At 46.2% G+C, this 27,650-nt stretch overlaps 1 protein-coding gene across 2 annotated transcripts in view; it reads right to left on the bottom strand.

Moving 5' to 3' along the window:
• Positions 1-368: 368 nt before the first annotated feature.
• Positions 369-27,650, bottom strand: part of SOBP (sine oculis binding protein homolog) — a 117,277-nt gene continuing 89,995 nt past the window's right edge. For both annotated transcript variants that reach the window (XM_049818027.1, XM_049818026.1), the window contains 2 exons: positions 15,236-17,190; positions 369-468 (listed from right to left, as the gene is read on the bottom strand). In XM_049818027.1, the coding sequence (XP_049673984.1) occupies positions 15,238-17,190 (1,953 nt within the window). In that variant the 3' untranslated portion in view covers positions 369-468; positions 15,236-15,237. The remainder of the gene's footprint in view (positions 469-15,235; positions 17,191-27,650) is intronic.

The following is a 27,650-nucleotide window of genomic DNA, read 5'->3' as shown; positions in this document are numbered from 1 at the left end:
CAATGCAAATCACGATTCTTAGTGTAGCAGCAAAACCACAGCAGTTTTTCAAAGGAAAAAAAAAAAATTAAAAAAAAATAAAATCCGTATCATTGTCCAGTCTCAAATATCTGAACTTTGAAGTCAGAGAGGCAAAAGTACCTATGTTGGTCCGTGTGGTTTTTGAAACCAGGGTGAAAAATCCCCCCCAGCAAGAAACCAAGAGGAAAAAACGTTCCTTGGAGGAGAAGAGGGGTGGTCGCAGGAATGCTGAGCACACTGTGTGGGTCCATGATGTGCTGTCTTCTGGGTCAAAGGCACCCGTGGGACCGAGGCTTCCTCGGAGGGGCTTCGTGACGGGAAGCTGCTTTCTTTGCTGGACTTTTAGCCAGAGGGGGTGGTGAGCGGACCAGCTGGTGTCATTCGGTGGAGTGACGTGGTTTGCTCTGCTCCCTTTCTCCATGCAAGGTACCCTGTCGGCAAGTGTTCCTGCAAAGCAGACAAGCAGAGGTGGTCAGGGCGAGCGGTGGGAGACTCATCGCAGGCAGGCTGGGCACCGCCTGAGCTCACATCGCCTGCAGCCTCACGCGAAGCCAGCGGCCGGGCTGAGACACCAGCCCGCTGCTTCAGCCTCGGCTGCCCTTCATGCCTCAAGGGCCATTGGGACACAGAGCCTCAGAGGTTGCTGGAGAGGAAGATGGAGGAATTCCTGTGATAAAAAGCTGGAAACTGATATAATAATAGTTCATTCTCTGGGTTTCATAGAGCGCCTTTCATCCTACAAGAGCATGGGTGAATAATGATACTTTGCAATTATACAGTACCCTTCACCCCTTCATCTCAGTGTGCTTTACAGAGCTGGGAAGTACTGCTCTCTGCACGGCACAGGTGGGAAAGTGGAGTCAGAGAAGGAGAAGCATTTGGACCAGGATGCCCCAGCATCTGGGATGGGGATAGGACAGGGAATACCACGTGTACCAGGGCTCCCCAGAGACACCTCACTGCATGGGCTGGTGTGCGGCTCCACAGGGTTGGTCGGTCTCACAGAGAAACTGGCATGGTACCCGGAGGCAGCTCCAGTCTCGTGTAAATACACATCTCCCACTAACAGCTAACTCTGTAGGTACTATCCACCCTATGCAAGCAAACTGAAGATGCCCCTCTTGGCCTTTCCCCAAATCTGTGGTCATGCAAAGGAGAGATGTATGCTCAACACAGCAAAACCCAGCTGCAACGAGGGAGGTCAGGCTGGAGCCCCCACAACCTCCTCAGTCTTCTCTTGGGATGTTCTGCAGTGAGTCTTGCATCACCACCGTAGCAGCTACAGCGCCAGGGGGTCACAACCAGCAGAGCATGGTGACTGACACTGCCTAGCATGACAAAGAGAATTCAAATAAAGGCATTTTAGGACCCAAAACAGAACTAGGTATTACTCTCACTAAGGTAAACTGCTACCAAGATCTGATATTTTCAGTGTTGAACACATACATTTCCATGGACCACGTGTGAGATGAGAACAAAACCCTCCAGATCCTGCTAGAGCAGATTACAGAATTAGGCAAAGAATTTAACTTTCCAGTTGTTGCCTTTTTCTATCCTGGTCCTCATTTCCAGGTCCATTTTTCTCATGTTATCTGACCAGATGTTCTGACTGCTTTTATTTTCTTTCTTTTCCCATTTTTTAGGACACATAAGGGATGCATCCCACAGGACTTATTCAGACGACTCCCTTCTGAAGCCCGTCGGTGCTTTGACTGCATGAAGAATACTGGAGCAAACACAGCTTTATTGATTTGAGGCCTTCAGAAAGCTGCATGATAGCTCCCCTAAAATAAGGTGAACTTTGCCAGTGGTGAAAGCCAAGGTCATGAAAATCTTTGGAATCAGGTTTTTGAAAAGCCAAATCACCTTTTCATCAACCTAATGCAACTAACAACACCCCAGTGGCTATAAGCATACTTATACTTTATCAGTATACATATACTGATGCCTTAGTTTATCTAGGGGCTACTGGGTGATACACCATGGCCTCATGTGCTTCTGCTTCCCTTGTCGGTTGACCATATAGACTGCCTAGCCGGGACTGTCCTCTCTCTCTACACAGCGTTCTTTGGACTCTGTCTCCTTGGATGGGATCTGCTGTCCCCTAAAGATTCAGACTGAAACTTTTAAGTACTTATCAGCCTTAATTTTAGTGCTGGGTCACATTTTCCTTCTCAGTCTGCTCCACGATCTTCCCTTCACGCTGGCTCCTCTGCCATCCCTCTTGTCACTGTGCTCGTACCCCTGCCAAACCTCCACCCAAGCAGAGTCTGGAAGGTACATTGAATATGTTGACCAGCATAAAATTCCAGAGCACGGAGACCACTATATCTAAGTTGAGGAGTAACATTTGGGCTTTCAGGCAGTGTGCCCAGAAGGATGAGCAGCTTTGTGTCTACGGAGAGCTGTGGACAAGAACTAGACTGAGAACTAAGTACTCCCTATAAAGTACACAACTGCTTTCTGTCACTCTTTGGCTTGAAATCTTGCTTTGAGTTTAACTAAAAAGGGAAGCAGAGAAAATAAAACCTGTAATGTCTATGAAACCTCACTCTGCACTTTAGGTATTTTGCCTGCTCCTCTCTTTCCATACATCAACAGAAATGAATTTCCATCCCTCACTAATCAGTCTCAAATGGCATGGCATAGCACAGTCTGATAAGTGATTTGGGAGCAAGGGCATAAAGAAGTTCACTAGCTCTCAATGTTTTCTGCTTGGAGCAGTCAGCTAGCTTTTTAAGTCCTGTCTGTTTTCCCTTACTGCAGATAGACTCAGTGTAACAGAGTGTGCAGATTGGAGAGAAGAACCTTCCCTGTTGATTGGTTCATATGGCAGTAATTGCGCTTGATGAATGCATCTTTGTAGCGATCAAGTGGCAGAATAAAAATCCATATCATGCATAGCATGCAAAGTTTTATAAAGAAATGAGAACACACTAGTCATCACCACTTCACAGTTGGACATTATATACCTCGTGCCAACACTAGCGTGCATGACCAGCACAATAAAGTCAGCTATTTATATCTTCCCCAAAAAACCAAATTACTTTTTAGGAGAGCAACATAGGCTCTTCACCCTAGCTGAACTTGCCCTCAACACACATCAAATATTGCTGATCAGATACAAAAATTGTGTGAGCCACAAAAGAACAATTTTTATAAGCATAAAGCCATTTGAATTGAGCTTACGTGAGTTGCACTGAGGTGATCACACTGGATTTTGCCTGCTTTCCAAAGCTAAGCAGGGCTGGGCTGATCCTGGGTTGGAAGACCACCTAGAAGTCAGAGGCAGGCTGTAGTTCCAACCTCAGGAGGCAGCATGGAAAAGATGACAGAAAGAGAAAAAGTAGGAAGGCTCATTTCTGCCCTATTGCCGATGCAAGGGACAAAAAGGAGAATAACTCAACTGGATGATGACCCAGCTCAAGCAGGTAACTTGGAGGTTCATCTATATGGGCTCAGATAGCGATGCAGCCCTCCCCCGAACAGTAGGTGAGAACCACACTGATGGCCTCTATGGCTGTTAGTCAAAACCTGAGCAATGGGCAGCTATGAAACAGGCTGCACCAACGCAGAGCTTCCTCTTTGGTTTATGCCCTGACACGTGAGGATTTAAACCCTTGCTCAGAACAACACAGAGTTAGAACTTGGCAGGACAGTTTGGCAGCTAGGGCAAAGCCTCCCCAGCAAGCTTCCCTCCTCCCTTTCTGCAAACTAGCCAGCTCTTTCCAGGTGCTGCCACAGACCTGCAGTCCTTCGTCCTGCGCAGCCCCTGGGACTGGTGCGGTGGGAAGCCTGGCCCTGCTTGGTAGAGCCAATTACTAGAAGTGCACCTCGCTCCAATCCCCCTCTGTGCCTCCGTGCTGAGGAGCTGGGTAGCTCAGCTGCAGGGGCATTTCCTTCTCCTGCTCCCCCACACCCAAGCACTGATCCCTGCGTGCCTGTTCCCAGCGCTGCCCCACGAGCCGAGTGTTTCCATGCTGGCAGTGATAGCCGCCAGAAATAGCTGCTTCTGCGCAGTGGCCTCCCCAGCCATGTCCCACCTCCTCAGAGGGGCCATGTCATTGACATGGCTTTGGACACACGCGTGCATGCAGACACACATAGTTTTTTCCATGACTGCTTCCCCGTCATTCTGTGCTCCATTGAACATTTCTGTCTCCAGTTTCGCATCTTATTGTTCAGAAAAAAATTAGAGACTGGGTGGGGAAGGCTGAGGCAACTGTTGATGTGGGCTGGCATGGCAGAGTTTCCATCATTTAGCACAGCACTTAATTCACCCGGACAATGAATGCTGATGTGCTAAAAGAGGCCTAGTTCATCTGGGATGTGCGTGGCCCTAGAGTAAAGGCACTGCAATTATTCTCAGGGAAACTGCTCTGAAGATAAACCACAAGAGTGCAGCTAAAGTCAGCATGGGAGCAAGCTCAGCCCTGGAAACACTCTGGAATCATCTGTTACTTGTAATAGTTCTGTAATTATTTTATTTTTTTTTAAGCAATTCTTAAAGCAGTTCAAACTTCTTCATTAAAACCTTCCCCTTTAAATACTTGATGATTTATCTTTCCATGAGCTAACTGAAGGGATGCCACATTGCAAGAGTCAGGGGAGGCCTTTAGCACAAATGGGATAACAAGCTGTGTCGTTAAGCACCAACCCTTGATTTCAAAGGTGATGTTTTCCTTCTGCTCTGGTCTTGTAAACTATGGATCCTTCTCAGCTTTGGGTCAGATATGCAAGTCTGGCTCTCCCGCCTGCTGAAATGCAAACTGTAATCTGAAACGACATTATGACTTCAAGGAATGCATTGGGGAAGAGGCTTGGGATTTGCCCTCCTTTTATGCCTAGGCAGAAGAAGTGGTAGGGACAGCTTAGTCATCCCCAACTCTGTGACTGAATTGTTGCAGGGATGCACCAGAGCCTATGCTTGCGATTTTATCCAGTCGCTTTGTAGTCAGGGAAGGACCTTGAGGGACAAATATGAACTGGAAAGCAGAAGGTCTGTTGTGTGCTGACTCCTGCCTCCCTACATCTATTCCTAGAAAAGCCTTTGGGAAAATTTCACCAGTTAACATCCATGTTCAGCCCTTTGCTGGTACAGTTAGTACCATCTCTCACTAAACTCATTCAATGTATGTTAAATTGAACCCTGCAACTAGATAGTGAAGTTAGGAACAGGAATGTATGTCACCATGCCCTTGTTATGTAGTAAAGAAATGGTGGAAATACAGTTCCAGGGCTCTCCTTCGTGCTCCTGCATGGCCCAAGGGAAAATCACCTTTTAAATAGAGGGAGCAAAGGAATCATCACTGTGGGAAAGACCCTGAGAGTCACCAAGAAGATGTGGGGTCCATGCTCCTGGATTTACCAGGCAGAGTTCACTGAAGAGAAATGGGACAGAAATTAAGTGCTGTCTACCTCTTTCAAAAATGATGACAATCATTCAAAACCCCAGCAACCTAACAGCAGAGACTGCTCTTGACTGCTTTGTTCCAGCCCCAGGCCCCACAGTAGGGACACAGCATAAGGCAAAGGGAAAAAGAGACTCTTCCCTCCATGATACATTTCCATAAAGACAGTGCTCCCTCCAAAACAGAAGTACAGTCTTGGCTTGGGTAAGTGTGCAGCTCTTCTTCATAGCCAGTGGAAATAGGATTCCCTAAATTCAGCAGAGAGCTGCCACATACTTGTGGAGAATGGCCTGGGCTGCTGTAAATCCTCCCCTGTACCACAAAGCAGCAACACAACTTCACCATGCAATGTGCTCTGCACAGACCCAGGGGACACAGCACCTCCTCTCCCCTTCAGGTTTGGATTCTCCTTGGCAAAACAGCTGCCACCAGGAACCCGTGCCGCAGCATTTTAAATTTCCATTTCCTCAGGTTCCCATCACTATCAAGCTTTTTGTGAAAGCGAAAGCAGCTCTCCACCGAATCGCACTGCTTTCTCCTTTCCTCTCCTTGCTGTACAGGTTGAGGAGTCAAGGGCGCATGAAATTTAACCTGGGGGCATCAGTGTCCTCATTCTCCTTCCCAGGGCCAGGGGTGCTCCAGAGCAGGCACTGTGTTCCATGTTCTGAAACACATCTGGGAAGAGCCTCTCTATCCACAAACTTTGGAGGAAGCCAGAGACCTGTCTTGGTAGGCTAAGATGAACATTTGGGCTCAGTTCCCCAGATTTCAGCATCAGTGCTGCTGTCAGGTTTCTCTGCCATTGTCATCCTTTCTTCCCCACCTATACCACTTTCTGCTTTTCAAAGTAGCAATCTCCCCAGAACCTCTCTAAATATTCTCTTCGTATAATTTTTCACCATTCAGGGAAGTTTCTCATGGTTTAACCTTTTATAGAACAATTACTCAGTGAGTTCATGAAACTCCCCTTCACTTTCAATCTGAACTCAAGACAAACCCTACGTCAGCGAGGCCCTCCTGCCCAGCCCCATGGCACCATCTTTCTCCAGGCTTTCAGTGACAAGGGGTCTCTGGTTTACATTTTGGGGCATTTTGAAGTATGTACGCAAATCACGCAAAGAGGAAAATGCCATCACGGTTCTGGACTTCTAATCTCAGCTGTAGCACCCACTGCCTCTGGCCATGTCCCCTGTGGCAGACCACAGAGCCTGCCTGGGCCAGATCCTGCTTTACACTGGAGTAACCGAGTATACCTCCACAACAACAAGGCAGCCCATTGCCCTGCAGTTAGTGCAGCACCAGTGTATTTGGCAGACCTGTATATAGTTTGCTTTGCCCCACTGATGCTTCATGTGCAGATGTGGCAGAAGACAGGATTTTCCTTTTAAAAAAAACCAGCCAAATTTTCAACAAATTCTCCCATTCCCCGCTGGGATAAAGCTGAAACTTTGCAAGGATCTTTTTGCAAAAAAATAACAAACAAAAAAACAAAACATAAAAACTAAAACAGAAGGAAAACCAAATCCAGACAGTTTCTACTCTCCTTTCCTGAAAACAGGCAACCACTGTGATGTGATAACCCTTCTTTAAGCCTCCGATTTTGTCTGAATCAGAATAGAAACTTCAACTTGAATTTCAGCAGCCTACTGTGGGCCCAAACCACTAGGCTTTTGGCTATTCTGAGGTGCTTCTCAATTTTCTTACCCAAGCTGATCTCTCCAGTAAAACCAGCTAAATAGCCAGAAAAAGGCAGATTAACTGTGGATAGCGTTGTGGAGGAGGACAAATGGTGAGGATGGGAGTCTTGCTGAGCAGCAGCCCATACCTCCCTGTGAGAGTCCTCCTCCTCCTCACCTGGATTATGCCTGGGCCTGGCTTTTTCATCTGAAACGCTACTGTGGGCCACAAAACCCACCCACCCAACCAACCAACCAAAACCCCCAATAATAATAACAATAATAATTTTTTGCAGAAGTACCATTGAACCTTTTTAGTGAAAAGTTTCAGTGTCCCATACCATGAAGCAATCAACACTTTCCCACAAACAACCCTTCCATCCACCAACATCCAGGGCTGCATGCTTGGCACCGTCCCCACAGGGTTTCTCTCTGGTTTTCACAGCCCCCATCCTGGTTCATTTCAGCCTAAGCAAGAGCAGGTGCAGCCTCATCCAAAGGCAAGGGGGCATGCTCAAATGGCCAAAATGTCAGGTAGATTATACTGTGGGGGAAGGAAGAGGAAAAACCCACCCAGAATACATGAGGAACGAGCGGATAAGAACCTGGCAAGGACCTTGGTGCAGTGCCAGGCACCTTAGGGCAACTCCCTTATCCCTAGCACTGCTGGCCACTGAGCGAACTGCGTTGGACTCAAACACTGTTTTAGATTTTTTTCTATTTCCCACCCCAAGAAAACAAACCCAATATTTTTACCACCAAGATAACTGGTTCAACAATAATTGGTAAACTGCTTCAAATAAAACAGAATTGGCATTTTAACTATCTTTGAAAGGTAGGGTCAGAATTTAAATTTTCCATGACCTCATCATGTGTCTTTTCTTTTATACTTGTGTTCAAGCACCTCAATCAGAGAATTGCTGTGGGAAAGTGTTCCCCCTGCCCCAGCCTCCTTGGATAAGAAACTTAGAAGTGGCAGGACAAGTGGTTAATGAAAACTTATAAATATTTGGACCGTAAGCAGGCAACACAAAGTTTTACATTTAACCACTTGGGCTCCAAATAAATAGCTGAAAATTGCTCTTAACCATAGGTTTCAATATCAATTGGCCAATGGTGGGATGCAGATCTTTCCAGAGAGGTCAGAACTCAACAGTTATTTCACTCTGCACTACCCAATCCCTAACCCCCCTATTTTTTAATTTTATTTTTTTTTTAAATGTATGCTTCTATAGAAGACGATTACATTACACAGCCTGAAAGTCCGAAACTGGGACTGGAAGATGAAGTGCAGCAGAGAGTGGGGGCGTCCTGTCCACAAACACAGTTCAGCCTCTTTGCCTCTAGATAATTTGTTACTGTAGGTTGGCTCCAATTTAAGACAGTAATGTTTCAGAAACACTTGGAAAAGCAAGCCAGCTGCAGGGAGGATATCGTTACAAATTGAGACACATGTTGTACAGGAATATCATTCTTTTCAAATACCAAAATCATGTCTGGGGAAGTAAAGCCATGCAAACGAGTCAGAGGCAGGACCTCGGTCTGTAACGTGCTGAGGGCCTTCAACTTATATTAGAGGCACCGAGCGCTGAGTGCACACAGTACTGCACAGGATCAAGCCCAAATATTTAATTAGCTCTAATTTTCATGGTAGAAGCAAAAGTTGAATAGTTGAGGGTTCTGCAAAATGTCAGAGGTTATTTCGATTCATGGCTCTCACGAGATGATCACACATGCTTCCAAACACAACTTCTGCTCCGGGGAGTGAAATGCAACTCATTATCAAAATAGTGTAAATAAGGTAATGATTAGTAGGCCTCAGCCATGAGGCCTCGACTGATGGAGGCACCCAGGAATGTGCTTAACTTGCCTGTTTTGCTCTATGGGACCTAAAAAGAGACAGGGAGACACTCAGCAGGTAATCTGGAAACAAAAAGTGCTTCAGAAAATCTTGCTTGTCAGAGTCTGATTTCCTCCTTATTTCTTGCTCAAACAGCTTTTTTTTGAATCTCCCACTGCTTTTTTAACAAGAATTTAGTTTTATCTTAAGATCTATTGCTCACTGCTTGATTACGTCCAACTTTTTTGCAACCACAGTCCTCAAAAGTGTTGTGCTCCTTTCTGACCCACTTTCAAGTATTGCTCGTAATACTGAGAAATAGTTTATAAGCTCCTCACAGTTGTTCAGAGCTCACTGCTCCGTGCTGAAGTTGGCCATGGTTGTTTCAGGGTCAAGCTTCACAAAGGCTATTAGGTGCTTAGCTCCTTATCGGATTTCAGTGGCAATCAGACACATACTGTCCAGGATCTCGGCCTCTGAATGTAAGGGCTCAGATGATGTTTTTACAAGGGTGCCTGTCTGTTTTACTACGGTCTTTGTTGTTAGGGACTCTGTATTTAATCATGAGTTGTGCTTGTTTTCCCTATAAACCTTCCCTGCGCCGCTGACTTCGGTAGCTCGACAGCACAACAACAGACTGATGGAGAGCTGGAGTCTCCCCCTATGCCCGTTTTACACTTAACTCTTTTGAATGCAGCCAAATCTGCTTTTGTGCCAACTTAAACGAGGAGCGTTAGGCCTTATATGTATGAAAGTGCCTGATCAGTCTTTAAAGCCTGGCAAAGAATTATGAGTAACTTGTTGTTGCAGTATGAATGTGGATTGTACCAGTTTAGGGAATGGCATGGATTAGATGCTTATTTCAGTTCAAATAATTTTCATTTCACAAGACAGTTAAAACTAATAAGGGGAAGTAAGCACCAAAATAGTCCCTGAAGTCAGTGGTCCCAGGTCCTGGGAGCTGTCAGGTAGGCTACAGTCTCCAGGAACCGCAGGCTCTGCAGATTTCTGTGGGTCTGTCAATCGAGCTATAGCATTTTTTGCTGGCTGAAGTTCTGGCCTTGTGTTTTGTTTGCCAACAGCCCTAAATACTCACTACCTTTGCAAATCAGACCAGGTGTAGTTATTTTCTAAACTGGGTTCAAGAATCAGATTTCATTTTTGAAACATATGCCCTAGGAGGTTTTATAGAAAAGTAGGAGGAACCCATCAGAAATCAGCACTTGTTCCTTTGATTCAAAGAGTGTGCAGTGATCTACAGCAGCGTACCACGAGCCTGCTATTTACTGCCACTGAGACGGAAGTTAGCGCTCCCACACCCTGGCAGCAAGATGTGGGAGCTGAAAGCTACCCTGGAAGTATGTCATTTTATATTTCACCATTTTGAGAAGTTTTTTGGTTTTGGTGTTTTTGTTTTTTTTTTTCCCCTGGGAAATCCTTTTTCTGATTTAATATATCTGAGAAGCTACACAGGCAATTTTGAAATGTAAGATCACACTGCTAGAGCCAGGCAGCTCTCAAGGGCAAAGCTTCAGTTCCAAGCAAATGTGTTTAAGGCTTTGTGGTGTTAACAGTCTCTCCTCTCTCCCTTTGGATAAATGGAAAATTTCTGTAGGCTCATAAGAAGCCAGGTGAAGGAAAACTTCTGAACCAGAAGAGTAGGTGTTAAGTGTATGAGTCCAATTACTCTGCTGATTTAAGTTAGTTTAGCACCAGTGGAACTATATCCAGTTAAAATTAGCTAAGGCTCTGGCCCATAGTACTGTGTCAACAAAGATGATTACCATAAAAATGTGTTTAAATGTATAAAATCTGTTTTCAAGTATACCTTTAAGGTCAAATTCTATCCCGATCAGAGTGAGGAGGGCAGGGAAAGATGCTGGTAGATAGATGCTACAGTGACAGGGGAGCGATAAAAACTCTTAAGGCAGAAAGGGAGGTTAATAGCTATGGCCCTTGCCTCAGGAATCCTGACCAGAGCAGGAAATCTTGTGCTGGACCTTTATGGGCAGGGGAGCTCACAGTGGGATATATATTACTTCTGCTCTGAACTGGAGCATTCTGCATGTTGTATATTTTTACGACTACAATGTATGGACTAGACAGCTGGAGGTTTGGGCCTATAACTCAGCAGATGCTGACCCCAGGACATACGGGTTGGCTCTGTAGGTGGCCATACTCCTACTATTTCCATTACTTCTGGGAGAAATTCTGCTGACACAAACAGAAAAACTCCCTTCTGCCCCAACATAGGATTTGTCAACACACACACATACACACACACACAGAAGCTAGTTGTGAGTTTAGCGTGTGCCACTTAATTTTCTAATTTACTTTACCATAACTATCATGTTAAATCCAAGCAGACCTTAGTGTTTTCATTTATTTGCTTTAGGAAACCTTGACACCAAGACTGGAGGGTTAAAACTGATCCTGCCTGGACATAAAGCATGTAGGCAGGCAACACTAACACTGCTAATTTTAGACACTCACGTTGCTCAAACCTGAAAAAATAACACTCAACAGAATATTCTTCCTAGCTTCATTCCTTTATCATAGCAGGACTTTGGCACTGAGACACCATTTGCTGGTTCTTCGAATTGCACCAAGGTAGAACAGCTTGACAGTCCACATCCTGATGGAGAGACTAAACCTTAACATCGAGGATTATGTTGCTGATTAGCACTTCCAATAATCAAGTAATTGGTACATCAAATAATCCAGAGTTTGGCAACGTGCCCCAAAAGGTCACGCTTGCATTGATTCCTTTTTAGAGAGTCTATGTTGCTATTACACAAATTCAATCTGTCTGTCCAGAACTCTAGCGTAAAAATATTTGGCTAATTTCCTTCTTTTCATACAGTTTGATGGGAAATAAAATCCAGGAAAAGTTGCACATTAGGGCAATATGTTCAGATTTTCCAATTAGGGTAGGTGGGGAGCAAGAGAGAAAAAGACAATTCTCTGGACTTTTTCTTCTCCTAGGTTAGTGTGGGCAGTGCAATCAATACAAACCTCCAAGGGCCCAAGTCAACACAATTATTAGTGCAGCTCGTACCCTCTTTGTAGTTTAGTAGAATTTCTATGAGGCTGGGAGTCTCTCATGAGGGATCCTCCCCGCAACCAGACGGCCGAAGGAGCAGGGTTTTACCTCCGCCCTTCTCCAGGCCTGGGCCGGGGGAACTCATGGGAATGGCGAAGGTCAGGGCTGCGGCGTAAGGGGCTGCACCGACGCTCTGCTCCCCCTGCTCGTCCCCTCTGTACAGACACGGGCAGGGGGTGAGCCCTGTGCAGCCTTCAGAGAGACAGACTGCTGGGGGGCCAGAAATCTAAGCGGCCCCCCTGCTGCCCTGGACTGGCTATTACCAGCACTAGTGAAAGGAGGGCTGTGCGTGAAACCAAAGAGTCCTTACCCCAAATCAATCATCAGAGCTACACGAATCACTTGTGCGTGCCTTCAAAGGCTCAAAACCCACCCGCATTTCACTGAGATACCCACTGGAATGAGATGGTTATCACGCTGTTTATTTCTGCAGAGTATTTTGGGTATCCTCTTTCCCTTGAAGCATAGAAGGATCCTGGTCTCACATCTCTTCTGCAGAGAGGCTACGTCTTTTCTTTTTGTGGAGAGAGGAGGGGATGAACACAGACTGACTAATAACTATCACCGTGCCATGCTATGCTACTGCACAAACCCCAGAGGCAGGGCAGACACCTAGGCTGGGCTTTTTAACTTTCAGCATCCGTGGGGACATCTATGTCTGTGCCAGTCACCCTAAGTTTCCTTCACGGCAGGGAGAAATAGGCACTCCTAGGGCACAATTCATCTGAGCTGTCTTAGTTGTCGACTTCAGGATGAGCTCAGCTGTCTCTTTGAAGCGCCTGCTTCTCTAGGTTGATTTTAAAGAGAGTTTAGACAATTAGCTCAGCTGCGTCTTTGTTCCAGATGTCTATATTGGGTCAGATTAATCGTGCCTGCCAACCTGAAAACTTTCCTGTAAGACAACCCTTACACTGAGACAAATGAATATATAAAACTCTTGGTGAATGGGAAAAATGGTTATCCCTGAGGATAACCACAGTGGCAGTTACTGACATTTAGAGAGTACAAAGAGCTGAGGACAATAACTCAGTGATAAAGCATCCTTCTTGTCTTTTCAATGCAACTTGTTCAGTTTGCCCACTTTCTCTGTCAAACACTATCCGTGAAGTGATGTCATGTATAATCATGTCAACAAGCAAAAATACACAACTCAGTGAGGCCAGAACTCTCTCTGAGTTTTAAGGCTTCGGCTCTGGATGATGCTAAACCTTTCTTGGGATCGGGACCCTGGAGAGGTGGCATTACTGCAGCCTGGATAGTCTGGGCAAGCATAAATAGATGCTAAGAACCAGCCTCTTTGACTACAGTGTCAGCACACAAATGTGCAAGTCTCTTAGCACTGGCTTGAAACAAACCACAACTATGAGGAGCTTGAGCAAGGTGGGAAAGGATGGGTTAACCACAGCTCTCCTAGAATTAAATAAAAGGGATACAGTCAAATAGTGGCCTTCTCACTATATCAAATCACGACCCCTAGGTAAAACTTTTATGAGGAGACAATTTTTCAAGCTCCAAAGGTGGCACACTGGGGTTTGCAATAAAGATCTCACCGCTGAAAGGGACATATAGTCCATCCATACCTCAGGGGTGGGTAGGGGGATCCCCACCAGCAGGGCCAAGGAGTGTGTAAAGATTTTAAATATTCATTTGACTTCTGAGTTACTGTATATGTTGGTTATCAGTCCGAGGAAGTTATAGTTGTCCTCTGTACTTACAAAAGAATCTTTTAAATGTGTCAGCGCATGCCGAGAGCAAAGAATAATGGTTCTGTTCCACCGAAGAAAGTAAATAAATACTGTTTGTGATTGAGGGAAGTTATGTTTCTGGCACCGCAGCCAGCACAAGGAGCGTGGCGTTAACAAATAAAAAGGGAGTCCTGACTATACTGTGGTATCTTTGATGGTGCAATTAGCCTGAACTGATGGAGCAGGGAGATGCTGCAATGGCCCAGATTCCACAGCCTGGGCTGCTATCTACGGCTGTAGGTGCCAAGCCCTTCAAGGCAATATCCGTATTGCACCGCTGCAGTCACTATTTGTGCTACCAGGGACAGGGATTTACTGGAGGCTACAGAATATTCCACGGATTGTAATGAAATCTGGCATGTCATCAAGCCACATCCGGCAAACCGTCAGTATTTTACTGCTGAACAGATTTCTTGCAACACCCACCATTTTCCCTTTTCCTGAAAGAAGCTCTTCACGCTTGTGAATCTAAACAAATGCAATTACACTTGTTTCTTGCTCACAGGTTTGAAGCAACAGACATATATTAAACTAACAGTTTTACAAAGGTGCTGTTTATCAGAGGGATTCAGTAGGCTGGGAATAGGGAATGAAGAGGGGGGGTGTGTTCTGCCTCTGGAGCATTGTCCTTGGACAAGCCACGGTTGTTGGACTTACCCATATCTCTGCCTTGCTTTGGAGCCCTGCCAGGAACCACGCACATATAGCAGCCGCGGGGCTGGGGGAAACCTCAACTGCTTTTCTAAGGCGGGAGAATTGCACCAAAGGCAAACACCTCAGGTGAGAGAGTAAAGCCCCATGGCACAGGTCTTGCTGAGATAAGCTACAGCAGGCAGGTCCCAAACAGCAGGCAGTCCCTAAGCACCGACATCCGAAGAAGGAAAACTCAGGGAAAGGGGGTTCACGCCCCAGAGAACAGCCCAGCTGAAAGCCAGGGTGCAGTCTGGAGGCAGACCAAAGAAAGATGGTTGGAGATGACCATTTGGTAAATCAATTGGATCTGAGCTAGCAGGAAGCAGCTGGGTCATCCTGCTCTATGCTATGCTGTAGGGCAATTTCAATCATCATCGTGAAGGCTTGAGTTGCTGCGTAACTCAGCTGGAATAAGTAAGCAGATTAATGGCCCAGACCTAAACCATATCCTAGGCAGAAAACCACTGACTTTGACATACACAACACAATAATTTCACAGCCAGCACCATCACGAAATGTTCTGTGAGCAAAAGTGTAATGTGGCTGCCGATGGATGGAGTACTGACAAGTACAGATGCAATACGACACAAAGAACAATATTAAAACATAAATACCAATAGTTTTCTGAAAGTGCAGATAAATGGGATCTGTATCTCATTTCACAAAGGCCACATCCACACGAGTTTGACCTCGTACCTGAAAATACTCATTTTACTCACACAGAAGGCAGTAGTGATTACACAAACCTTTACTTATTCTGATTTCGAATTCGGAGACACCTCCTTTTCAATGGTGGCTCCAGATCCTCTGGCCCTGTGCTGAGTATTGGCGTTGACATAATGCACGGCGCAATAGCAGTCTTTTCTGCTGGTTTTGGCACAGGCTGGATCACGCAACCTGTCTTGGGCAGCATCCGCAAAGCATATGCATGGTCCTCATCTGCTGGATTGTTAAGGTTCGGGTCCTGTTTGTCTCCCCCAGCAAGGGGCTCTTCCCCGGTTTTCTTGCCAGCATCTCCCTCGAGGTGGCAATTTGATGCGCAGTTGTTCTCCTTAACGGACTCCAGCTCGCTCACTGCCAGCTCCTCTGGGGGCTGGGGCTTTTTTGGCTCCTGGGGCGGCTCCGGGTTCTTGGAACCCTCCGTGCTCTTTGTGCCATTCACAATGACGTTGCACACCGCTGCACCAGCTTCCAGTCCTGGCGTGCTGGAGGCCAAGGAGACGGGACAGCAGTGAGCTCCGTCACTGCACGGTAACGTTTTTGAGTCAACTGGGCTGCAGTTGTCCCTGCAGTCGCTGCAGTTCCTTTTGTCTGAGCTACCAAAAGCCAAATTTACAACACTGTTAGGTTCACGTTCAACTTTCACTTGGGCGTGTAAAGCCCTGTGGATAACATTGTGCAGTCTAGACCGGTGGCCTACTGTTAGGTCTATCACACCATCCTGTGGACCCTGTAGCACACTAGGAAAACCAAATTTACTGTTCACTGGACTACTAGGTCTGACAGTCAAGTCAACAACTTCATTTTTACTGTGCTCCTGAAGCACTTGAGCTTGATTTAGGGACTGGCCTGAGCAGCTCGGTGATGAGTCAGAGGACTTAGAGGATCCTTGCTTTGACTCTCGTGGAGATGAAGAGCTATTGTTTGGCTTTGCCCCAGGCGTCTCACTGGAGGTACTCGGAATGAAGCTTTCGCCGTTGCTGGAGAAGCCATTGGGGGGTTTGGAGTCGTTGATGTGAGGGATGGGGATGGGAATGGGGATGGGGACGGGCAAAGGGACAATGACGGGATATGGCACTAGTAGAGTTGGGGGTGGCACCAGCGGGGCAAGGGATGGCAATCCAAAGTTCATCATCTGTGGCATAGGCATAGGACCATTTGGCATCATGCTGACAGGGGGAAAGGGAAGACTGGGCAAAGGAGCTCCGGGAGGGGGAGGCGGCAACAAGCCTGGAGGATTCCCAGGCATGGTAGGTGTGGTGGGGGGATGGATATGAGGGGAAAGCATCGGCCTGTGCATGGGGCTAGAGGTGGGACCCATATTTCTGGGACCACCTGGTGGGGGACCAATTCCAGGAATCATTGGATTTGACAGAGGGCTGTTAGGATTGGAGGCATGGTGAGGCGGCCCACGAATAAATGGTGGACGGATTTGCTGCATAATTTGCTGTTCCATGAATATGGGCAGAGGAACTGGCCCACGGTTTGTCATCACCATGGGAGGACTGCGAGGTGGGACACCAATTGGAGGCACAATGCTAGCAGGTGGCTGGACAGAAACTGGTGGAATATTTGGATTCTCACTGATGGGAATAGGTTTGGGAACTGGCGTGGGGATTTTAGTGACAGAGCAGTTGGCAGTATCAGACGGAGAGGCAGTGGTAGACGCTGATGGTCCAGGACCTTGAATTTGGCCAGCTGCAGACGCTGGGGATGGGGCTTTTCTCCGAGCATCTGCTAGCGGTATATTCCAAGAATCTGGAGTCAGCAGCTGCACCCCAGTGCCTTCTGCTTTATTTTCGACTGGAGGATGTAATGTACTGCACAGTCCAGCTGGAAGATTGGCCTGTGTCTCTTTGTAGAAAATGTCCATTTTGTACTGATTGAGACATTTTGCACTGCAGAACTGAAGCCTTCTTTCCCCGTCCCCAAAATCCAGATACTCTTTTGTGTGTCTTATGTGCTTACACCAGTCACATACCTACAACACAGTAATAAAATCAAATCAGGTAAGAAAAGCAATCTTCTCTTCATAGTGTTATTTCAAAAGTCATTTTTCAGTTGCTTTCTAAATACTCACATTTTTCTAGCAGAAAAAAACCCCCACAGTTAACTTTTGTGAAAACTATGCTTTTTTTTGCTCCAAAACATTGGTGAATTGAATGCCACTTCCTTTTCTGGCTCCCATGATCTCAATTCTACCTTATGCAGTACATTATATATCTTAAACCCATACCACAGAGAGGAATCGTCAGCTGGCATAAACTGTTATAACACGCATATGTAAGTATCCAAAATCCATATGAGTATGGCTGTGATTGCTCCTCAGTGGTAATGTAAGCACACCTGTACCACCTGAGATGCAATGCTACACAAGAAGTATGATAACTGGAAAAGGACTCAGAAAGTTGCTGGAAATGAATGCAAATCATTTCTGCTAAACTGCAGCACACTGTAACATTTACTGTTCTATTAAGAGTATCAAATAGTAAGTTGGAAAGGGTGTGGTATTTTAAAATGGCATCATGAAGCAAAAAACATCATTCATCCTTTGCCCTTCATTCCAAGGAGAAACTTGGAAATAGTCAGGATGTTTGTGTGAGGTTCGAACAGTCCCAATTGGTGATGTTTCGGCAAGCTGGAATTTTTTTCTGAGCTGTTTGCCCACTCTTGTGTACAAGTCACTTTGAGTAAAACTTCTTGGCAAGCAAGGGCCTATTTAGCAACTTTTCAAAGACTATGGCAAAAAGTTTGCATTGCAGGCTCATTTTTGTTTTGTTTCTCTGCTTTCCATTTAATCCTTTTCTGTGTTACTATTGGTGTGGTGAAGGCATAGCCATTTTTTTTTAAATTAAGGCTGCAGAACTAATTAAGCTGTGAAAGGTTTTCCCAGTTGTAAACCACTAGACACCAAAGTTCAAAAAATAGTCATTCTAGGCTTCAGAATCCATTACTTCAGAGAAATTATTGTGATTTCATTAACACATTAATTTTGCAACACCAACAGCTCTCACAGATGGTGAAGACATGATCTACAATTCAAATATGACTCTTGTTTGCACAAATGCCTTTCCTTCATATGGCATTTTAAACAAGAATTAATATGAGTAATCTTGCCATAGCTATAAACAGATAAACAGATGTCAGATTTTTCAGTGCCTTACTTTTCTGACAGAATTTTACACACACAAAAAAACCATTTTTGTCATTTACATTAGTTCTCAAAATACTCCACTGACAAGAGATTTTTGGTGCTTTCTATAAGCATGTTGAGCCTACGACCATGTCAGAATACATCCTGGTATTGTTTGTTCTGCCTTTTCCAAATAGCCCATATTAGCTTGTTTTGAAATGACTATATCTTTTGTACAAAACAAAAAGAAAAAAAAAGGAATATGATTGTGAAAAGACTGCATTAAAAGGATAATTAATTTTAATAACTATTGGCCATATAAACAATTCAAAACAACATATGTCGGGCATCTGATTACCCATCTCATTTAACTCTCAGCTTTCCTTTAATATAAACAGTGGTGACATTTTTGAGTTTCAGTAATATATCTTTAATATATATATACACACACACTATATGCTATGGCTATTAGCCCATTTATTTTAACTCCGCAACCTTTTGGTTATCCAGTCAAGTTGCTATTTGATTCCTGCTCCTGCCTCCCCTCCCCACTCACACACTCACGCACACAGTCCATCTCTCTACCATGAAGTTTTTATTCCAACATTTAAATCAAACTAAATAATTACTTGAGAAGTAGCAACTATTAAGTCATCCCTGAAGTTTGGGAACGCAGGGCCTGGATTTTTAGCTTGGGCACACAGACACAGTGCCATGTGAGATAAAGCAGAGGGAGCGCTGGTGCCGCTCGACGTGTGCGGCATTAGGGCGGGCGTCTTTCCAGCACGATGCTCAATGCAAGGAGGAAAATTTCCCGGTGCATTACAAACAAGTCCAGCCCTGCATCGAACACAGGCTCACCATGTAGCGCCTTAAAAAAAAAGTGGACAAAAAGGCTGTCACATACACAGAAGTGTTGAGGTAAACGCCTTCGCTGCCAGGGAGCGTGCATCCCTCCCCAGGCATGGGGCAGATGGGAAGCAGGGGTGCACTGAGCAGGGCAAAGCGGGGGCACCCCCACTTCCAAGGGCTCCCGGGTTTTATCAGGCATCGGCTCTCCCTCTGCTCCCCGCAGGACGGCTCAGCAGCCGTCGCAGACAGCACCAGAGCTGGGCAACCCCTCGCCGCAAACAGCGCAAACACGCAGCGGTGGGCACTGAACCATCCCGGGTATTTGGCACGCGTATGGGTTTTGCCACCCACCTGGCAAGTCAGCACAGGATCATCTGATGGAAACTTCTTATAACTGACCTCCTGAAATTTTCTGGCTTGCCACTGTTTTCCAAGCAGACAAAAGGGGAATTTGTGAGTCTACACTGCGAGTTAATAAGGTACTATTTAACTCAGTAAAGCTGCTGAATTTACCTTAAAGTAATTTTTGATTGAGAGCTCACTGCTGTGGCCACAAAACCCTGCCTATTTTGCACGTATGGAATCGGGATGCACACCACCACGCTCCTTCTGCCACCTGCAGGGTATGCTCTTGCCCCAAGGGCTGTGCAAAGAGGCGGAGGGTCTCCACATGTACCCCAAGAGCTGCGCAAAGAGGTACCAGGAGCTCCCAGCCAGCTCCCAGGGCAGGCTGGGGCAGGACGAAGCCCACCCCGGCCCATCACCCACAAAACAGTGTCTGCTTGCAGGGGAAAGATGAGGAGGAGACTGGCCCCATAGGCGGCTGCTGCAAGGGATGGGGCAGGACTTCACACGCAGCTGCTTCACTGATTTAGTCCCGGGAGGGTGCAGCTAAGACTTGCCCTTCCTTCGGGGCTAAGGAAGCAGACTAACTTGTAAGCCTGACGCCAAAGAAGCACCTGAGAAATACGAGAGTAAACCCAGCCTCCTTACCTTTCCAGGAAGACCCCCCTCAGTGACTTTAATTAAACAGACTGAAAGAAAAATTCAGCCCCCACAACTTGTGGCATCTTTTCTAATAATTTAATTTTATTAGTGATCAGTTGAAAAATTCACTGAAATATTTTAGTGTTTTATTGCTGCATCGATTTGTTTGTCTCAAGTGGGTTCCTATGTCACTCCTAGCTAACCAAATATTTTCTCTTCCTCGGTAAAATATTTAGAAATCCTGCTTAGAAATTCTCTACTGATTTCTCCTGTTTGCAATAATTCACAGAGGTACAAGAAACTCTGAAGTCTGCCTGCCTCACTCACATATTGATCACAGACCGTTCTGTATATTTTATCACTAGATAAAATTAATTAAACCCACAGAAATTAGAGGCAACAATTCTGTTCCTTTGAACATCCTGGATGGACCAAATATCTAATAATTATCTCATTGATTTTATGCTGCATCTCAGTGTTGAAGTTAACATCAGTGAGAAATGTCTATATACTACATCCATGTATTTCATTATTTTCTATCTATCTATTTATGTAAGCAATCAGTCTGTGCTGCTTCTTTAACTTACAAGTATAACATGGGCACGTCATACGCAGGTAATATGACACCTTACAATACCATACTAAAAGGCAGGAAAACAGTCCCTACAATGAGGGGGAAATTACCGGAGGAGAAAAAATGTCACTTAAGAATTAATGAATCAAGTGTGTCTTACGGGATTGATCATTTAAGATGAGGTCAATGAATTTATGATACAAATGGCTATATCACTAGAGGTAATAAAATAGAGCAATATCATTCATTTCACAGCTAACTAATGACGTGCTCAGAGTAATTACAGACTTCTTCTAAAAGCCGACACTGATTAGTTCAGATGTGATCGGTGAAACATATATATCTTTCCGTTCAATAAAATAACATTTTCTTATCTGTAAAACACACAGCCAACGTCTTATTTTAAGTACTTGCATTCCATACAGAACATCGTTGTTCTTCACCATCAGCTCAAAATCTCTCTGTTCACTTACTCCTTCTGCTTCCCCTTTCCTGCCTCATCCTTTCCCTTCACCGTACAACCCAGGGAAGAGCTAAACTGTTGCAGAGCGCTTGTTAACGCCGTGCATTGGATTTGGTAGGGCTTACGCACCGGAGTAGCTCCCTGGGGTTCAGCGGGATTAGTCACGAGAGTTAATGCTGCGGGATCGTGTTCGGAGGGCCTGACCCAGCACCCATGGAAAACAATGAAGAGACTCCGCTTTAATGCAATCAATCGGCTTTGGGTCTGATGCTTAACACTGGCCTCCGCTCACCCTGGAGTCGGCAGGAGCCTTGCCCCTGACCTCGACAGGAGCAGAGGCACGGCCGGGGATTTTGGAAGAAACTGTGGCAGAAATACACAGGAAGAAAATAAATGCCGTGAGGCTGAGTTTCAGACGTTCCCTATCAAACATAGGCGAAGCAACCATTTTGTACATTTCTGCCCAAAAGGAGGTGGCACCAGTAGCAGTGTGACTGAGAAGGAGCATGAACATTTCCAAGATAAAGGGTCAGACCTTGCAAGGTGCTAACAGATCCCCTACCCACCTTCATGTCCCTTGGAAAATACTCATTGTACCGCTCTTGGGCAAGCACACTTCACACCACGAATGCCAGAACACAAACCCTGAATGACAGAAAGATCAGTAATAAGATAACTGCCTATCTCATTCAGCTGTAATGCAACAACCCTCAAGAAGATTAAATTTACCTAACTGGGGCATGTCCAACGCTAAACAACAGAATGAACATTTCCTTCAGTACATTTAATGTATTTATATTTTAGTGGCGTGTTGCCAGTGTGCTACTTATAAGCTCAATTACTTGATATCATTCATCCGCTTGCCTGTGAAACACGCAGCAATCTACACCAGGAGACGACTCAGAAGACACTGCATCAGCAGAAACGCTACTCGCACCCGATACGGGAACACCGAGGAAGCCAGGACCGAGGGATTCTGTAATGCTCAGATTTCTCTAATACAAAGAGGGCAAAAAAGCCATTCCTGTTGGCATCCGTATCTTTATTTTGATAGAAACATCCAAAGCGGAGTCCAGATGTGGCCACGAGGTTCCCCCGTGGGCACAACACAGGCATCCTGCTGCGCTTAAAAGGGCCACACTCAGGCTTTAGGCACAGGCTAATTAATACTTTAATTGGCTGTCAAATGCAGGCACAAAGTTCACCCATGAGTGCAGTCCACCACTAACCTCTGAACGATAATCTAGTATCAGACACTACTTCACTACGAAATACATTTGCTAAAATCTGTCTGTGGAGGTATTTACATCAGCCTGAGAGAAACCAGGAACGAGTAACGTGCAAACACCCCCGCTGCGAAGACAGAGAGCCCGTGCCTCATACACAGCATTTTTGACTAATATCAGCTCCCTGCTAAAGCTTAGCAAGAGGACAGAAAAGGGTCCCCCCAGGGCAAAGACAGTCCCTTTTCAGCTTCTCCAGAACCAGGGGGTGACTAACGAAGCCCCTCTCCTTGCTCAGGAGAATGCCGTCGTGGGACACCTTGCACAAGAGCGGGCTGCACCACCTCCTGAGGACCTTATCAAGGATGTCAAAACATGGGACTGAAGATTATAAAAGCCTCGCTTCCTGGCATAAAATCCATGTATTCAACTTTGCCGGGCAGTTTCTACTCCCTTTTCCCACTGGGGTATCCAACTGCTGTCTCTTCATACACGCTTAGGCATATGTTCTGGCTTCACGGACGCCACTGCACATTTCTTATAGCGCATTCTAGCCCTGGCCGCCTTTTCTTTTAGCCCAGATTGTGTCCCAGGACCTTCCCTGCGGTTTCCGACCCTGCCACTCACCCAGGATGCGCGAGGCGTGGAGGCAGAGCCTCCCACCTCATCCCAAAAGCTGCAAGGCGAGGAGACACCCCCCCTCCCCCTGCACACGCTCCTGCCTTGCAGCCAAGCGAGAACCCGACACACCAGCCATATGTTTTTCAGCAAGGGCTCAAGTTTTTTGAAGCCTGCCAAACATTAGACGCAGCAGCAATCAAGAAATTAGGAAGTGGCTTGAAACGCACATACGGAGGTTTCTAGTAAACAGCCAAATGAGTCACAACCAGTGACTGTTACACACAGCTCAGTCAGACCCTCTGCATATCACCCGGTGGCTGCTGCAGCACGGACACCAAGGCACCTTGCCACCTGGGCCCCTGCGCACGGCTGTGAAGCGCTCCCAGCAGGACAGCAGGGGAAAATTCAGTGTACCAGAAGGAAAGAAACCCAGATCTGTGTGTCCTGAAGGACCACGTGCCCAACTATCTTCAAAAGGCAAAGGAGTGTGAAACCTCTCTCAGCTGTTCTTGCCAGCTCCCCCAGCTTGTTGGGCAATGTGGCTGCCTGCTCCCTCCCTGCTTTCCTCCATTTGTCCACCACCAAGGCTCCTCTTTGGAGCAGGTCACCTAAAAGGTAATGGTAACATCTAAACAAATCCCCTCGTAGATCCTGCCCGCAGTGCTAAATCTGCCCCCGTGGCCCCCTCTCTTGCAGCCTGCTGCGTGACCAAGCATGGAAAAACTTCGGGGCAAGAGCTGTACATCAATGTTTGTGAGCACAAACAAGCCGTAGCCCCGGTAGGGCTCTGGGTTGGACTGATCCCTCCTGCAAACATCACCTCGGAGGTGTGTACCAACTCTTCACTGCCGGAGGGTCCCCCCATGGAGTTGCCCCTGGGGAAGCAAAGCCCCCGCCAGGCTGGGAAGGTGCACTCAGCTGTTAGCACACAAACACACGGTGATTTGTTTGACATAAAGATCGTTCCAAGGCACTGGAGCTCCCTTTTAGCATTTTCTGACTCAAAAAAGGATGAATATTAAGAAATGCAAGGTAGGCACCCTGCTGTGCCGATTGGGAAGATGAGCAGGTGAAGATCTGCAGAAGGACATGGCCACGCTCTGCTCAGATGCACGGAGTCAGAGCAAGGAAGAGGAGGGGAACATGTTCCACCCAGTGACAACGGCAAATGACAAACTCCTTTGAGAGGTTGGCGATAATCAGCATAACGACATTGAAATACGTAATTTAAAGGCTTTTTTGCTTATCCTAATGCTGTTGTGCTCTTTCTTTTTTTGTGCCAGAAGCTGCACAACCTGCTGTTGCTGACCAAGGTGCCCTGCATTTCCCTACCTGATCCTCCTCCAAAATGCCCACCCTGGACCTGCTCAGGCTTCCTCTCAAGAGGGACTGGGTAGCCCGAGGCATGGCCAGTGCCTGAGCAGGGTACGCAGGGGTCTGTGTGTCCAGCACCGTGCCAGCCCATGGGGCAGGGGGCTTTGGTCTGGGGCTCCCTGGCAGGGATGCAGACTGTCCCCAAAGGGGAGGGCAGTTCACAGCATCTACGTTCAAGACAACTGTAACCAAGACCCTGCCTCAGCTGTCGTGGCTGCCCTTTCGCTACCAAATGTTAAACAATACCAGTAACAGGCATAATCCAAAGTGTGGCTCTAAGCAGTTATCCAGCCTCGATAACCACTTTCAGTGTGCTTATTGCAAGACATTCAGCATGTTTATTGTGGGAGGGTTTTTCTGTCCACGATGGCTCATGGTAATTTTTTATAAGAATTGTTCCACTTGAATGGTTATTATAAAAATTTTTTTAAAAAAATCATTCCAGCTGAAACCTGCTGCGAAGGAACCCCGAGGCAGGCTCTAACACACTGTGAATGTGGTTACAATATAGCTCATAGCAATGCTAGGTGTGAAGGAAAACAGATTTTTACAATGTTTGGAGCTTTGTGCAAAAACAGTTGACAAAACAGAACACTGCAGTTGTCTACAACTTAAAACTGTCCTGTGATTAGTTTCTCTTTGTTTAAAAGAAACCAAAGCTTGCCTGCTTATTTGCTTTTCCTTTCCCTGATGTAACCCTCCTAAACGTCCTGTCCTCCTGAAAATCTGTACTGCAGTTTTCTGAGGAGCGAATACTGACTTTATGTCATTTAAATGCAAGACCCACTCTGTCTCCATTATTCATCCTAATTACGCAAAGGTCTAAGCTACATGAAGCATAAGGAGAAAATAGAGCTATTTGGTAATTAACGGCTAATGATAAATTGATTTCATTTTTTAAATAATTGCAATTCTCATCTGTGGTATTTAAAACATAGTCTTTTCAAAGCCCTTGTGTTCCTTTGTGCTGGGGGGCTTTTTAATGTTCCCAGCCAAAAGCAACGAATGTAAGTTATGCTAATGCCCGGTGGAAATCCAGGTTGGGTGTTGTTTCATCAGAGTGGCTACATATTTGATTTTGTATATAAACAGCTGAGCTCTGTGTTTTCAACTTCAGTCTGAGGCTTTGAAACCACAGGGGGAACTTTGGATCTGAAACTGCTGGTGAAGCCCACAATATGGTGGGTGAAACTTCAGGGAAACTGAATGTAGGGTGAGGTGGGCCTTGCCAAAAGGAAAGGTGTTCTCCCCAGAAACCTTCCTGGCTGAAATAACACAGATTGGGACAATAACAGCATTTAAAGTTTAAAATCCTTAATGTGGGGTTTTTACACTCGTACCATACAAGACCCGATTACAGGGCACATCTGTACTGCTGTTTCAGTACTGGCTAAGGCCACCACTCCCGCAGTGACACAAGTCCTAAATAAAATTAAGATGATGCAGAAGATGAAAGGAGGGCAAAAGTGGGAGAGAGAGGGGGTGAGTTTACACGCCCTCAGCAGGACAGACAACCTGTCTCACCAAGACTCACATTTCAGAAATGCCTAAAGAACATCTAAGCCTCAATGCCCTTTTCAAGGATAATGCGGGCCCTGAGAAACCTCATCCCACTCAAGTTGATGGGCCTTTGAGCATAACTACGTCGTGCGAGAGACTGTGGGGCAGAGCAAACCCTTGCTGAAGCCGTCGAGTCCCAAGTTCAACTCTAAAGCTCCCATCAAGCCTCAAGCTCATCGTATGGCATCACGGCTGCCATAGATCTGCAAGCAGTAGCCCAGCATTTGCATGGTGGTGTGCCCACACAAAAAGGCCAAGAGGCAGTTCCTCTTCCTGATTTAACCCGGTCTGACAGGAGACCATTCAGGTGTGTCCGTAGCCTCCTTCTTGGTGAGCCTAATTCAAGGGTAGGGATGTGAGGAGTCAGCCGAGTGTCTGCGCCATGCTCCTCATGGCCCTTAGCTCGTGGGTGGCAGTGGGAGAAGCCGGCTTGGCAGACCAGTGGCACAGTCGTATTTGCTGATCAGGCAAGCAGGTTCAGGTTATGTGCCCACTGATCACCTTGAGTTCTGACACCTGATTTCCAGGCCAAGACTTCCCATGATGTGCATTCTCAAACTTCTCCTGGTCCTGAAATGATCTGGGGAAAAACTGAGCAGCCAGAACCAAGACGTACATCGAGTAGATGAAGCTGGGAGTCTTGGAGACCTACAGCATGTGCCTTTCCACGACGGGAGGTTTTGCTTTATGATCCTTAAGCTGTTAGTGCCACAGTGAGAGCTGCTCCCTAAAGATGACACAAATGTACCTCCTCAAACCGCTGCCACTAAAGCTGTGCAAAGCATCTGTAGTGAGAAGCACTGTAAACACCTTGAGAACAGGACAAGAACTGTCAGCTTTGAATATTTGGGAAGGCTAAAGAAAGAAAACAAAGCTAGCAGCTGGAAAACCATTTCTGGGGTGTAGAAGTACCTCCTCGCAGTGTCCAGTGCCTGCCATCTCTTTGGGGCAGCAGGGGAAGGTCGCACTAGGATATCCCCCTCCTCCCTCTGCCTCAGAGAGTGGAAATGCATCTTTCCTCATAAGGACGTTTACCTCCATGTCCTTGGAGAACCTTCTGCACAGTTTACATTTCCACATGCTCCACAAGCAGCAGAGCAGCTTCTCCACCCGTGGGGTGCCCAAACTGCAGGGACCTGGTCTGAGGACCACTGCCAGCCCCTCTTCAGGGGACAGATGAGAGGGCCAGCACCACTGCCATGCCAGGAGCTCCTCACTCCTATGCAGGGGCTGCAGGGACAGGAGAACAGGACCAAGGTTTCCTCTGCAGAGCAGCTGTCAACTGGTGCCCTGAGGAAAGAAAGCCTGCATACAGGAGGCTTTGCAGCACTCCCTGCATCTGGCCCCAGCAGTCAGGAAAAGAAAGGGAAATTGAGAGCAATTAACACTGTAAATGTTTCTATCAAATTCTTTTGAGAATTACAGATGCTGTTAAGTACAGGAAAACTTAGAGGCAAAAGAGGAAAGGGGCACTTCGCTAGCCTCAAACAGTCTCTCACTTATTGAGTCACCAAAATCTCCCCAAGCGAGAAATCTTTACCCTTGACAACCTCACGCTACCGCATCTGCAGATAACTTCAGAAGCCAGATGAAGATTTATATTCTCTAATTAATTCACTTTTTATTCAATACCTGAATAAACATGTTCACCCTT

The sequence above is a fragment of the Accipiter gentilis genome, chromosome 15 (assembly GCF_929443795.1).
Source record: "Accipiter gentilis chromosome 15, bAccGen1.1, whole genome shotgun sequence".
Classification (NCBI taxonomy): Eukaryota; Metazoa; Chordata; class Aves; order Accipitriformes; family Accipitridae; genus Astur; species Astur gentilis.
The sequence above is the reverse complement of the archived record's forward strand: the minus strand, read 5'-3'. Positions and strand labels throughout refer to the sequence as shown.